At 56.9% G+C, this 13,246-nt stretch overlaps 2 protein-coding genes across 2 annotated transcripts; both read right to left on the bottom strand.

Annotated features, from left to right (window-relative positions):
- Positions 1–275: 275 nt before the first annotated feature.
- LOC141470129 (protocadherin alpha-3-like) lies at positions 276–2,855 on the bottom strand. Its single transcript, XM_074156051.1, has one exon. It carries the CDS (start codon positions 2,853–2,855, stop codon positions 276–278), a length of 2,580 nt encoding a protein of 859 aa, XP_074012152.1.
- A 2,376-nt stretch (positions 2,856–5,231) lies between these two features.
- Positions 5,232–12,792, bottom strand: LOC141470128 (protocadherin alpha-3-like). Its single transcript, XM_074156050.1, has 3 exons — positions 10,342–12,792; positions 5,392–5,488; positions 5,232–5,242 (listed from the first exon to the last, which is right to left on the bottom strand). Exons 1-3 carry the CDS (start codon positions 12,790–12,792, stop codon positions 5,232–5,234), a joined length of 2,559 nt encoding a protein of 852 aa, XP_074012151.1.
- Positions 12,793–13,246: the final 454 nt, after the last annotated feature.

Genomic DNA, 13,246 nt, shown 5'->3' with positions numbered 1-13,246 from the left:
CACTTAATATTGCCAAGGGAATTCTCACCGCAAAACCCCTCGCTCCATCACGAAGCTCGGCTGGAAATGCTGCACACCAGCAAGCCGACGGCGTGCCACCTCTTATCGCAATCAGCAGTGATTCTATTCTACGGGAGAACAACTCACACCCACAACAGCAAACCTCTGCTGAGGTGAGGCAACACCGTTAGTTTCTCCCCAAAGCAACAGCCCAAGGGCTGTGGCAAGGACGCGAAGGCAGATGGTCCCATTAACTCTCTCTCCCATTCACGTCCTTAAGCACCCGACAAGCACCCACCCACCGCCGGACCCGCCCACTCAGCCCGACTGCCCGGGGACACAAGGGACACAAGGGACACATGGGCGAGGAGGGGGCGAGAGGCGATAAAGGGAGGGCCACTGACCGTGTCCAGCAGAGCGGGAGGCTCCGGCTGCGTCTCCTTGGCCGCGGGGCCGGGCGGCGGCGGGAAGTTGGGGCTGAAAACCATCAGGTCGCTCTTGCCCGCGCCCTCCGCCACGCACAGGCTCCGGCTCTGACGCTGCGTGTACGACCAGCTCCCCACTTCGCTGGCGCACACCAGCGTCGCCGGACCGGGGCCCGACAGCACGGCCGCCCGCGGCGCCCACCGCGACGCCCCGTACAGCACCAACGCCAGCAGGAACAGGCTCGACACCGCGCAGATCGCCACCACCAGCCACACGTTCGTCGCCGACGCTCCTGACGCCGACGCCGCGCCGACCTCCGCGCCCCACGACGGCCGCACACCCGACGACGACGACGACGACGAGCCCGACGACGACGACGACGACTCGCCGCCCTCCACCAGCGACACGCTCAGCGTGGCCGTGGCCGAGCGCGACGGCTCCCCGTGGTCCCGCACCACGATCACCAGCCTCTGACGCGGACCGTCCGCCTCCTCCAGCGCCCGCGCCGTCGTCACCTCGCCGCTGTACAGACCCACGCGGAACGGGCCCTTCCCCCGCGGCTCCCACACCTCGTAACGCAGCCACGCGTTGTAGCCCGAGTCCGCGTCCACCGCACGGATCTTCGCCACCACCTGACCCGCCGGCGCACCCCACGACGCCCACGCCCACAGCGACCCCGGCACCGCCTCCACCGACGATCCGCCCCACCCACCGCCCACCGACGACGGCAGCAGCGCCGGCGCGTTGTCGTTCTCGTCCACCACGAACACCTGCACCGTGGCGTTGCCGCACAGCGGCGGATCCCCCGCGTCCACCGCACGCACCTCGAACTGCAGCACCTGCACCTCCTCGTAGTCCAGCGGCTGCACCGCCCACACCCGACCGCTCTCCGCGTCCACCGACACGTAGCTCGACGCCGCGCGCCGCCCCACCGACGGCGACGCGCCCCCGACACCGCCCTCCCACAACGAGTAGCTCACACGGCCGTTGCCCGCCTCGTCCGGGTCCCGCGCCCACACGCGCGCCAGCTCCGCGCCCGCCGCGTTGTTCTCCCGCGCCAGCACCGTGTACACGGCCTGCAGGAACGACGGCGCGTTGTCGTTCACGTCCGACACCGGCACGCGCACCCCGCGCGTGGCGCGCAGCGGCGGCGAACCGCCGTCCTCCGCACGCACCTCCACCTCGTACTCCCACACCCGCTCACGGTCCAGCGCCTCCCGCAGCACCAGCGAGTACGACCCCGCGAACCTCGACACCAGACCGAACGGCGACGACGGCCACACCGCGCACCGCACGCGACCGTTCGCCCCCGAGTCGCGGTCCGACACGCTCAGCAGCGCCACCACCGTCCCCGGCGGCGCGTCCTCCGACACCGGCACCGACAGCGACGTCACCCACACCTCCGGCGCGTTGTCGTTCACGTCCAGCACCTCCAACACCACCTTGCAGTGACCAGACAGCGGGGGCGTCCCCTTATCTGTCGCTTCGATTTGTATCTCGTATGAACGAACATCCTCAAAGTCCAGGGCGCCCGTGAGACGGATCTCGCCCGTCTTCGGATTTAAAAGGAAAACGTTTAATCCCTTTGGAGGAAAAGTATTGATCGCAGTGTAGGTCACTTCACTGTTAAGTTCCTCGTCCGCATCCGTGGCGTTCACACGCACCACCAGCGTCCCTTCCGCAGAGCTCTCGGGCAGCTGCACTTTATACACCGACTGGTTGAACTGGGGCGCGTTGTCGTTGGCGTCCAGCACCGAGATCACCAGCTCCATCGTGCCCGTCAGCGACGGACGGCCACCGTCACTCGCCGTCAACACCAACCGGTGCACAGGCACCGTCTCGCGGTCCAGCGGTTTCGTCAGCACCAGAAACAGGGATTCTCGGTATTCTTCACTCCGCTGTAAATCCAGAGAGAAGTGCTCGCTGGGGCTGAGCGCGTAGGAGAGCTGCGCGTTGGCTCCGACATCTGCATCCGACGCGCCCTCCAGCGGGAAACGAGAACCCGGCAGAGACGATTCCGCGATGCTAAGGTTTTTTCGGGCGGCGGGGAAGATCGGGGCGTTGTCGTTGATGTCGGTCACCTCCAGCTCCACGTGGAAGACGCGCAGCGGCCGCTCCACCAGCACCTCCAGCCGCAGGGCGCACGGCGCGCTCTTCCCGCACAGCTCCTCCCGGTCCAGCCGCGAGCTCACCACCAGCGCCCCGCTCGCCCCGCTCACCTCCACGCTCGACCCACGGCCCTGCGACACCAGACGCAGCCGCCGCCACTCCGCATCGCCCGCCTCCAGGCCCAGGTCCTGCGCCAGACGGCCCACCACCGTCCCGGCCTTGGCTTCCTCCGGCACCGAGTACCGCACCTGACCAACGCCCGCCGACCACGCCGCCTGCACCAACGCCACCCGCAACACCAGACCCCAACTCACGACCATCCTCCCCGCCGCAGCTGCCGCCGCCGCTGGAACCCGCACGGGCCCCGCACGGCTCCCCGCCGCCGCACGGACGCACCGGCTCTCCTGCCCGCCCCGCGCCGCCCCCCCGCGCTCACAGCCGGGCTCTCCGCCGCACCGGGGCGGAGCCGCCTCGCCGCTCCGCCGCCGTTTCTGAGCCTGCAGCGACACCGTGTGCTCCTCCGACGCCTCACACGCTCCACCACACACCGCGCCTCCGACCAGGGCTCCTCACCTCCTCTCTCGCCTCTTCCTTCCATTCTCCTCTTTTTCTTCTTTTTCTCCTTCTTTTTTTTCTTTTTCCCTTGTTTGCTTGCTGTTTGCTTACATAGATACCTTTCTCTCCGTCTTCCTTTTTCGTCCTTTTTCTTTCTGAAAGAAGGAGGAACGAATTTCTTCCTTCAATTATCTCTCATTCTTCGTTTCCCTCTTCCTTTCCAAGTCCGTCTCTTCCCCCCTCATTTGCTACTTTCTAATCTTTACTCTTATCATTCTTCTTTCTTCTCTTTCCCAATTTTTCCTTCTGTGTCTTCTCTTTCTTCTCTTGCATCTCCGTTTCGTTCTTCCTCTGCTGCTACCCTATCCTTACCTCCCCTTTCTCTTCCGTTTCCATCATTCTCTCTTCTTTATCTCTGCTGGCAGTTCCCCAGTCGCCAACGGCGCCGCGGTGGACACCATCAAAGACGGAACCATCAGCGCTAATTACGGAACATCAGCGCCCGAGCGCGATACTCTAATCAAGGCGGGGGCTGTTAGGGACCAACTCCTTCCAGGGTCCAGGGATATTGACGTCGTGCTGGTGATCTCCTCTATCGTCTCTTCTTTCATTCCTTTCTCTTTTTTTTTTTTTTCTTGCTTTCTTTCTTTTTACTTCCCTACAGTTCTTCCTTTTCTTATTCCTCCCCTTCTGCCACTCTCTTCTTCTCTCTGTCTCTTTCTCCCTTTTTTTCCTACCCTTTCTTCTCCTGCATCTTCTTTTTCTGTCTTCTCTTTCCTTCACTCTTTCCTTCTTTCCCTGCCCCGTCTCACCCTGCGTCCTTTTCTGTTTATACAAAAAAAACTCGAGCCATTCTCTCTTCCTTTCTTCTTCGCTTTAATCAAAATGTTTAACAAAGGTCTGCACCACGCTCGCACTATACCATGGACATCTCTTCAGGCAAGAGTCCTCATTCCTTCTCCTCACCGCTTTTCACCAAGACTTACACGCCGTTCCCGAGTACTAAGGATGCTGAGGTGCTCCACTCCACTCGTCGTGTCAATGTAATGTCAATGCATCCTGGTAATCTGCTCTGTCATCTCTTCCTTCTTTCCTGTACCTTCCTTCTTTCTTCCTTTCTATTTCTTCTTTGCCTGTTTCTTACTTCCATAGATTCCTCTCTCATCTTCTGGTTTTTTTTAATTTAGTTTTCTAACCTGCCTTATCCTTGCTTCCCTTACTCTTCTACTTCCATCCTTGTATCTTCTGTTCGTTTCTCCATTATCAAAAGTTTTTTAAATGTCTACACCAAGCTCGCCATTAACCACGGACATGCCTTTTGGCAAGAGCTCTCATTCCTCTTCCCTATCGCCTTCCATCCTTCGAATAGGGAACAACCTTCCCGCTTTTCCCCAGTTTATGAATCTGCACCTCCCCTTATCCTCTGGAAGAAGAACACACTCCTCGGCATACTAGCCATCTCAAGGACCCAGCAAATAACACAACGAGGCAATCATACGGCAAAGAACAGCTCTGCGACATCACAAAAGAATCCACCACTCTGAAACACAAGCCCAAGACCCAGGTACTTGGACATCTGGTAAAAAAGACAAGCAACACAGACGAGTCTCTCATTCAGAAACTTAAACCCATCACAACCCAACACAACAATCCTCCACAAAGGCTGAAAAAGCATAGGGCAACCACAGCTCCCGACCACTCTTTGTATACCTTGATTCTTCCAGCTTCAGTTTTCCACCTGCACGCTGGAAAAAAAGCTCTTCCTTTCCCTTTCAGGAAACGGAATTCCTTTTCAGGAATGCACTGTCAGAACACACCCAGATCCTCGGTAAACAGGGGTATCAGTCGCCTCGGAATAGCATGCTCAACCCTAACAGCCGAACAAAGAACATGAGGATAACACATGGCATTTTTACTGAGTACATCCCCATTGACGCCTGACACATCCACCCAAAGAAATGCATTGTGGTCCCACGGAATACCTCTCCTTCATCAGCATGACCCACCTCCCACACAGCCAAACAAAAGGCACCAAGGTAACATCACAACATTGTCACTCACAATATCCCCTCAACACCCAACACATCCACTCCGTGCAACGCATTCGGGTCCCTCCTCCCTCTGCCCTTGCTGCCGTCTGCTCAAGCTGTGCCTGGAAGCAGAAGGAAAATGAAAGCAGCCAGAGGTGCTTGGCTGCTGCAAACCTACAGGCATTACAATGCAGGCAACACTTAGTCGGTCCAACATGAAAATAGCATGACTAAACAGGAACAAAAGTACTCATCCTGTTGAGCAACTTACCTGTACAATCACCGGTTTGTTCATCAAAATCAAAAACCTTTTCAGGAAAGGAGAATCGATTTTCAGGAACATTTTCAATTAACATTATCAGAGATTCCTGGGGAAGTTGCACAGGAAAAAAACGGATATTACTTATGCTCTGCAAAAGCCTTGAAAATGCTGGTGTCGTTGTTTAGGCCAAATCGCTTCATGACAGGCAACAGATGCTCTCCCCACCACCTCTCCCTCCAAAGAGAGGAGAAGGAAAAGATAAAGAGATTTAGGATTTTAGAAGGAACAAAACTACTTTAATGAAATATTAAAATACAATGAAAAGGAAATCATGAAAATATATAGAATATATACAAAACCATATCAAGCTCCCAGGATGACATCACCAACAGGCACTGGGGAAGTCCCGTATTGGATTCAGCGATGAATGGGAACTGCATTCAGGATCTGGAGTAAGGAACTCACAGATTGGGATCAAAGGCAGACAAACAGAAAGAGTCCTCCTCGGATGTTGGCCATTGAAGATCGAGGGCTGAACCTTTGATTCCTCAGCTTTTAGACTGAGCGTGGCAGATGGGATGCAAAACCCCTCTTGATCAGTTTTGGGTCACCTCTCCTGTCCACTCCTCCCTCCAGGTGGGACCCCTCTATGCTTTTCTGTTTATGACCCTCCAGCGTGGCAAATAAAGAAATTAGATGACCTTGGCTCCTATAGCAATAAGTATAAGCAAGAGCCTCTCTGCACACCATTCCTTGGCATTGACTATAAACACAGGTCTGATCACTCTGAGAGCAAACAGTTCTCTCCACAATACGCTGTTAATTTCAGAGAGTTAGAAGAGGCCTAGCTAAGATAAAATAGCAAGTTGGTTCTGGTTTTCCTCAAACCAGGGCAGCGCACAGTGCTCCCTTAGAGACCTCTGTCACAAGGAAAGTAGGAGGCAGACCTCAAAACTAAGGACATTCTCTAAACAATAACCTCTCCTCAAGGCAGTGGAAAAGCCATCCTCCACACGGATGACAAACAGCCCGAACACCTGCTACTTGACAGCTGCCACAATTCCAGAGTCTACGTCTCATCCACACATTGTCAATGTGAGAGAAGAAAAAACAGAAAACCATGAGTTTTTGGTAAAAGGGAAGAAAAACCAAAGGAGCCATCCCACTGTATCAAAATGCAAGAAGAGAACAACAGAGAGGGAGGATATGCAGAAATTCTGCAGGACCTGAGAGTAACCCAGGCAAGCACCACTCTCTGCGGAGCCTCTTCTTGAGGTCTTCTACTGGCATCCTCCATCCCACACCTGGGGAAATGGTATCTCCAGCTAAGCGGACATTCTCCAGTTCTTCCCCAGTGACACAGAGCATGTTCTAACCAGCATCTCCATTTCCCTCAGGCAAGACTTTTCCCCACTCAAGATCACATTCCCCATGATACATGCCTGGCCAAACTTCTGCCACTCACAGGATTCCTGCCACAGTACCCAGGTACTGCTCCAGCCCAACAACACGCCCCCGCTCTAAACCCCAGGCTCAACATGACCCAGGCCTTTGCACATCCTCACCTTCCCTCACAAACAGCAAAAAACACACAATGGCTGCAAAGCCTGACACTGTCAGATGCCTCAGCTTCACACTGATTTTTTTCTGACTTTTCAGCAGTCTCCAGTGGCAACACCAGAGCTCTGCATTAGAACTTAAAGGTTCTGTGACTACAGCTTGACAGCTCTGACTCCTGTCCGCACAGGTTTTATTCTTTGAGAAAATCACACCAAATGCTGAACCCACACCACAGTGTCAACGGGGTGGGAACTGGACTGCTGTGTGGGGTTTCCCGTGTATGTGCACCCACCTGAATGAGTTAAGCATAACAACAGGACACATCATCTCTACAGAGGCAAACTCCAGCCGCTTTTGGTGAAAGCAGAGAAGAAAACCAAAGGATCCCATTCTACTGTGTTGAAATGCCAAGTTTACCAACATCCTGAATACGGAGAGCACTTCTTTCCCCCTCTCGAGAGAGTAAGAACAGAGAGATAACCAAGGAAGGTTGAGAGAAGAATGGTAGCATAATCCAAATATCAAAAAGCTTCTGTTTAACCACCAAAATCCCACATCGAAAACAAGTGATTAAAGGTGCATATGGCAGCTATCTGCACAAGCAGCAATACCACAGAGAACAACAGTGTGCAAGAATATGCAGAACTTGCCGAAATCCAGAGACAATCCCAGCAGACCAGCCCCGTGCACCAGGCCCCTTCTCAAGGTTTTCTACTGGCATCCTCTACCCCAAGCACTGGGAAATGGCATCTCCACACCTAAACATACATTCTCCAGGCCTTCTCCAATGACACACACGTTGTTATACTCAGCATCTCCATTTCCCTCAGGGAAGACTCTTCCTCGCTCAAAGTCCCCCAACCCATGACATGTGCCCAGGCGCTACTTAGTACCACTCACAGGTTCACCCTTCACATCTGACAATGACCAGGCGCTGTGCAGTGCCACTGCCACATTTACCTCCACGACATGAAGATGAGTGCACAAGAATTACATCCCACATCCTCACCTGTTGTTAAAAATACTGCCAGAGGGGAGCAAGGATCCATCAGGGCAGCATCAACAGCTGTGAAAGCTGATAAAGATGCTCACCACTATACAAGGACAGCAGATTGTAGTGCTTCCCTCCCACAACATCTTTCCTAAAAGAGGAGCGAAAACATTCGATGGATGGACCACTCTGTGGACAAGGAACTGGCTGGGTGGCCGCACTCAAAGGGTTGTGGTCAATGGCTCAATGTCCAATTGGTGGCCAGAGACAAGTGGTGTTCCTCAGGGGCCAGTACTGGGACCAGTGGTATTTAACACCTTTGTCAGAGACTTGGACAGTGGGATAGAGTGCACCCTCAGCAAGTTTGCTGACGACACCAAGCTCGGTGACGCGGTGAACACGGTGGAGGGAAGGGATGCCATCCAGAGGGACCTGGACAGGATTGAGAAGTGGGCTCGTGCAAATCACATGAAGTTCAACCAAGCCACATGCAGGGTCCTGCACCTGGGAGGTGGCAATCCCAGGCACAAATACAGGTTGGGCGGAGAATGGCTGGAGAGCAGCACTGAGGAGAAGGACTTGGGAGTGCTCGTGGATGAAAAGCTCAACATGAGCCGGCAGTGCACACTGGCAGCCCAGAAAGCCAACTGCATCCTGGGCTGCATCAAGAGAAGCGTGGCCAGCAGGTCGCGGGAGGTGATTCTACCCCTCTGTGCTCATGAGACCCTGCCTGGAGTACAGTGTCCAGCTTTGGAGTCCTTAACACAGGAAGGACATGGACCTGTTGGAACAGGTCCAGCGGAGGGCCACAAAGATGATCAGAGGGATGGAGCACCTCCCCTATGAAGACAGGCTGAGAGAGCTGGGGTTGTTCAGCCTGGAGAAGAGAAGGCTCTGGGGAGACCTCAAAGCAGCCTTCCAATATCTGAAGGGAGCCTACAGGGGAGCCAAAGAGGGACTCTTTGTCAGGAAGTGTAGTGACAGGACAAGGGGTAACGGTTTTAAATTGGAAGAGGGGAGATTTAGATTAGATACCAGAAAGAAATTCTTTACTGTGAGGGTGGTGAGGCACTGGAAGAGGTTGCCCAGGGAAGTTGTGGATGCCCCATCCCTGGAAGTGTTTAAGGCCAGGCTGGATGGGGCTTTGAGCAACCTGCTCTAGTGGGAGGTGTCCCTGCCTATGGCAGGGGGGTTGGAACTTGATCTTTAAGGTCCCTTCCAACACGAACCATTCTATTATTCTTTGATTATATGATTCATCAGACAGTATTCAGGAGTCAGCACCTCGGGGCGTCTTACGAATACATTTCCTACATCAGGCAGGCACTAGCACAAGCCACTGTCTCAAGTGGGAGTTACCCATAAAGACATTGTGATCATTTCAATATCACATTCTGTCTCAACATCGGGAAGGCCTCCAACTCCAGACACTTTGGGAGCCTGGATAGGATCCTGGGCAGGAACACTCTGTGCCTCTTCTGCCTCATGCTTTCCTCTAGGCATCCACCATTCCCTACTCTGGGACATGTGTTCTCAACACAAGCACATCACCTCTCATTACTGCCATCTAATGACTACTAATGCAACAATAAAAGAACACGAAAACAAGTCAGTTTACATCAAGGCACCAATTAAGCCAGGAACAGAGGTTCACAACCCCGGTAGAAGAGTGGGAGAAAAGAAAAAGAAAGTTCCCGTTTCTAACACCTTGGTTCATACTTCTTTGCCTAACTTTGGTTACAAAATACTTGGAAAAAGAACACAGGAAAAGACAACAGCGCCTTCCCAATGTTCATAATGACACTAGTGGGCAAAATAAAATGGAGAAATTACACCATAGGAAGAGAAAATCCGTGAGAAGTCCCATCTGTCAAAACTCTATTACAGAAGAGAACGAAAGAAGAGGACAGAGAATAAAGCCCGTCTAATATCAGCATGGTCAGCACTCAGCAAAGGAAATACGGCGCAAAATAGTGCCTGGGGAACTGTCACCACCACACAATGCGTGTGTTGCGCTACTACAGCGAGCTCGGGTGGAAACACTACACACCAGCAAAGCCAAAGCGTCTGCAAAGCTGACGTCATGTCATCTCTTATCGCAATGAGCAGTGATTTTTCTCTACAGAAACACAATTAACAACCACAATATCAGCTCTCAGCAGCGGACCTTAACTGCTCCTGGGTGGGTCAAACCTTTATTTATCTTTCCCCCAAAGCAAGATAGACAGGGGGCTCCGATAACAATGCAAAGGCAGATGCAAAGGTCCCATTCACATCCTTAAGCACCCGACAAGCACCCACCCACCGCCGGACCCGCAGACAACCAACAGCGACTGCCCGGGGGAGGGGGACACAAGGGACACATGGGCGAGGAGGGGGCGAGAGGCGATAAAGGGAGGGCCACTGACCGTGTCCAGCAGAGCGGGAGGCTCCGGCTGCGTCTCCTTGGCCGCGGGGCCGGGCGGCGGCGGGAAGTTGGGGCTGAAAACCATCAGGTCGCTCTTGCCCGCGCCCTCCGCCACGCACAGGCTCCGGCTCTGACGCTGCGAGTACGACCAGCTCCCCACTTCGCTGGCGCACACCAGCGTCGCCGGACCGGGGCCCGACAGCACGGCCGCCCGCGGCGCCCACCGCGACGCCCCGTACAGCACCAACGCCAGCAGGAACAGGCTCGACACCGCGCAGATCGCCACCACCAGCCACACGTTCGTCGCCGACGCTCCTGACGCCGACGCCGCGCCGACCTCCGCGCCCCACGACGGCCGCACACCCGACGACGACGACGACGACGAGCCCGACGACGACGACGACGACTCGCCGCCCTCCACCAGCGACACGCTCAGCGTGGCCGTGGCCGAGCGCGACGGCTCCCCGTGGTCCCGCACCACGATCACCAGCCTCTGACGCGGACCGTCCGCCTCCTCCAGCGCCCGCGCCGTCGTCACCTCGCCGCTGTACAGACCCACGCGGAACGGGCCCTTCCCCCGCGGCTCCCACACCTCGTAACGCAGCCACGCGTTGTAGCCCGAGTCCGCGTCCACCGCACGGATCTTCGCCACCACCTGACCCGCCGGCGCACCCCACGACGCCCACGCCCACAGCGACCCCGACGACGCCTCCACCGACGATCCGCCCCACCCACCGCCCACCGACGACGGCAGCAGCGCCGGCGCGTTGTCGTTCTCGTCCACCACGAACACCTGCACCGTGGCGTTGCCGCACAGCGGCGGATCCCCCGCGTCCACCGCACGCACCTCGAACTGCAGCACCTGCACCTCCTCGTAGTCCAGCGGCTGCACCGCCCACACCCGACCGCTCTCCGCGTCCACCGACACGTAGCTCGACGCCGCGCGCCGCCCCACCGACGGCGACGCGCCCCCGACACCGCCCTCCCACAACGAGTAGCTCACACGGCCGTTGCCCGCCTCGTCCGGGTCCCGCGCCCACACGCGCGCCAGCTCCGCGCCCGCCGCGTTGTTCTCCCGCGCCAGCACCGTGTACACGGCCTGCAGGAACGACGGCGCGTTGTCGTTCACGTCCGACACCGGCACGCGCACCCCGCGCGTGGCGCGCAGCGGCGGCGAACCGCCGTCCTCCGCACGCACCTCCACCTCGTACTCCCACACCCGCTCACGGTCCAGCGCCTCCCGCAGCACCAGCGAGTACGACCCCGCGAACCTCGACACCAGACCGAACGGCGACGACGGCCACACCGCGCACCGCACGCGACCGTTCGCCCCCGAGTCGCGGTCCGACACGCTCAGCAGCGCCACCACCGTCCCCGGCGGCGCGTCCTCCGACACCGGCACCGACAGCGACGTCACCCACACCTCCGGCGCGTTGTCGTTCACGTCCAACACCTCCAACACCACGCTGCAGTGACCCGACAACGGGGGTGTCCCCTTATCTGTTGAGTCGATTTCCAGGTCATACGACTGAACGTCCTCGAAATCCAGTTCGCCGGCAGTCCGTATTTCCCCGGAATTTCGGTCAATTATGAAAAGGTCCTTAACTTTGGCAGATATTGTATCGCTAAAAGAATAATACAGCTCCCGGTTAATTCCTTCATCATTGTCTGTAGCTGTTACCTGCAGAAACACAGTTCCCGCAGCAGCATTCTCCGGCAGCTGCACTTTATACACCGACTGGTTGAACTGGGGCCCGTTGTCGTTGGCGTCCAGCACCGAGATCACCAGCTCCATCGTGCCCGACAGCGACGGACGGCCACCGTCACTCGCCGTCAACACCAACCGGTGCACAGGCACCGTCTCGCGGTCCACGGATATCTTCAATACGAGGAGTATGGATATTTTGTTTTCGTCCTTGGATTTCACTTCCAAACCGAAATATTCGCTGGGGCTGAGCGTGTAGGAGAGCTGCGCGTTGGCTCCGACATCTGCATCCGACGCGCCCTCCAGCGGGAAACGAGAACCGGGAGGAGAGTTCTCCGATACACTGAGGTTTTTTCGGGCGGCGGGGAAGATCGGGGCGTTGTCGTTGATGTCGGTCACCTCCAGCTCCACGTGGAAGACGCGCAGCGGCCGCTCCACCAGCACCTCCAGCCGCAGGGCGCACGGCGCGCTCTTCCCGCACAGCTCCTCCCGGTCCAGCCGCGAGCTCACCACCAGCGCCCCGCTCGCCCCGCTCACCTCCACGCTCGACCCACGGCCCTGCGACACCAGACGCAGCCGCCGCCACTCCGCATCGCCCGCCTCCAGGCCCAGGTCCTGCGCCAGACGGCCCACCACCGTCCCGGCCTTGGCTTCCTCCGGCACCGAGTACCGCACCTGACCAACGCCCGCCGACCACGCCGCCTGCACCAACGCCACCCGCAACACCAGACCCCAACTCACGACCATCCTCCCCGCCGCAGCTGCCGCCGCCGCTGGAACCCGCACGGGCCCCGCACGGCTCCCCGCCGCCGCACGGACGCACCGGCTCTCCTGCCCGCCCCGCGCCGCCCCCCCGCGCTCACAGCCGGGCTCTCCGCCGCACCGGGGCGGAGCCGCCTCGCCGTTCCGCCGCCGTTTCTGAGCCTGCAGCGACACCGTGTGCTCCTCCGACGCCTCACACGCTCCACCACACACCGCGCCTCCGACCAGGGCTCCTCACCTCCTCTCTCGCCTCTTCCTTCCATTCTCCTCTTTTTCTTCTTTTTCTCCTTCTTTTTTTTTTCTTTTTCCCTTGTTTGCTTGCTGTTTGCTTACATAGATACCTTTCTCTCCGTCTTCCTTTTTCGTCCTTTTTCTTTCTGAAAGGAGGAACGAATTTCTTCCTTCATTTATCTCTCATTCTTCGTTTCCTTCTTCCTTT

Source organism: Numenius arquata, chromosome 11, assembly GCF_964106895.1.
Source record: "Numenius arquata chromosome 11, bNumArq3.hap1.1, whole genome shotgun sequence".
Lineage (NCBI taxonomy): Eukaryota > Metazoa > Chordata > Aves > Charadriiformes > Scolopacidae > Numenius > Numenius arquata.
This window is presented reverse-complemented; position numbering and strand designations above follow the sequence as displayed.

What these genes read in the sequence shown, in the direction of transcription:
- LOC141470129 (XM_074156051.1), bottom strand. Translation starts at nt 2,855, where the DNA reads ATGGTCGTGAGTTGGGGTCTGGTGTTGCGGGTGGCGTTGGTGCAGGCG.
- LOC141470128 (XM_074156050.1), bottom strand. Translation starts at nt 12,792, where the DNA reads ATGGTCGTGAGTTGGGGTCTGGTGTTGCGGGTGGCGTTGGTGCAGGCG. An exon ending in CTCCCGCTCTGCTGGACACG is followed by an intron (nt 5,489 to 10,341) that starts GTCAGTGGCCCT and finishes CAACTTCCCCAG; the next exon opens with GAATCTCTGATAATGTTAAT.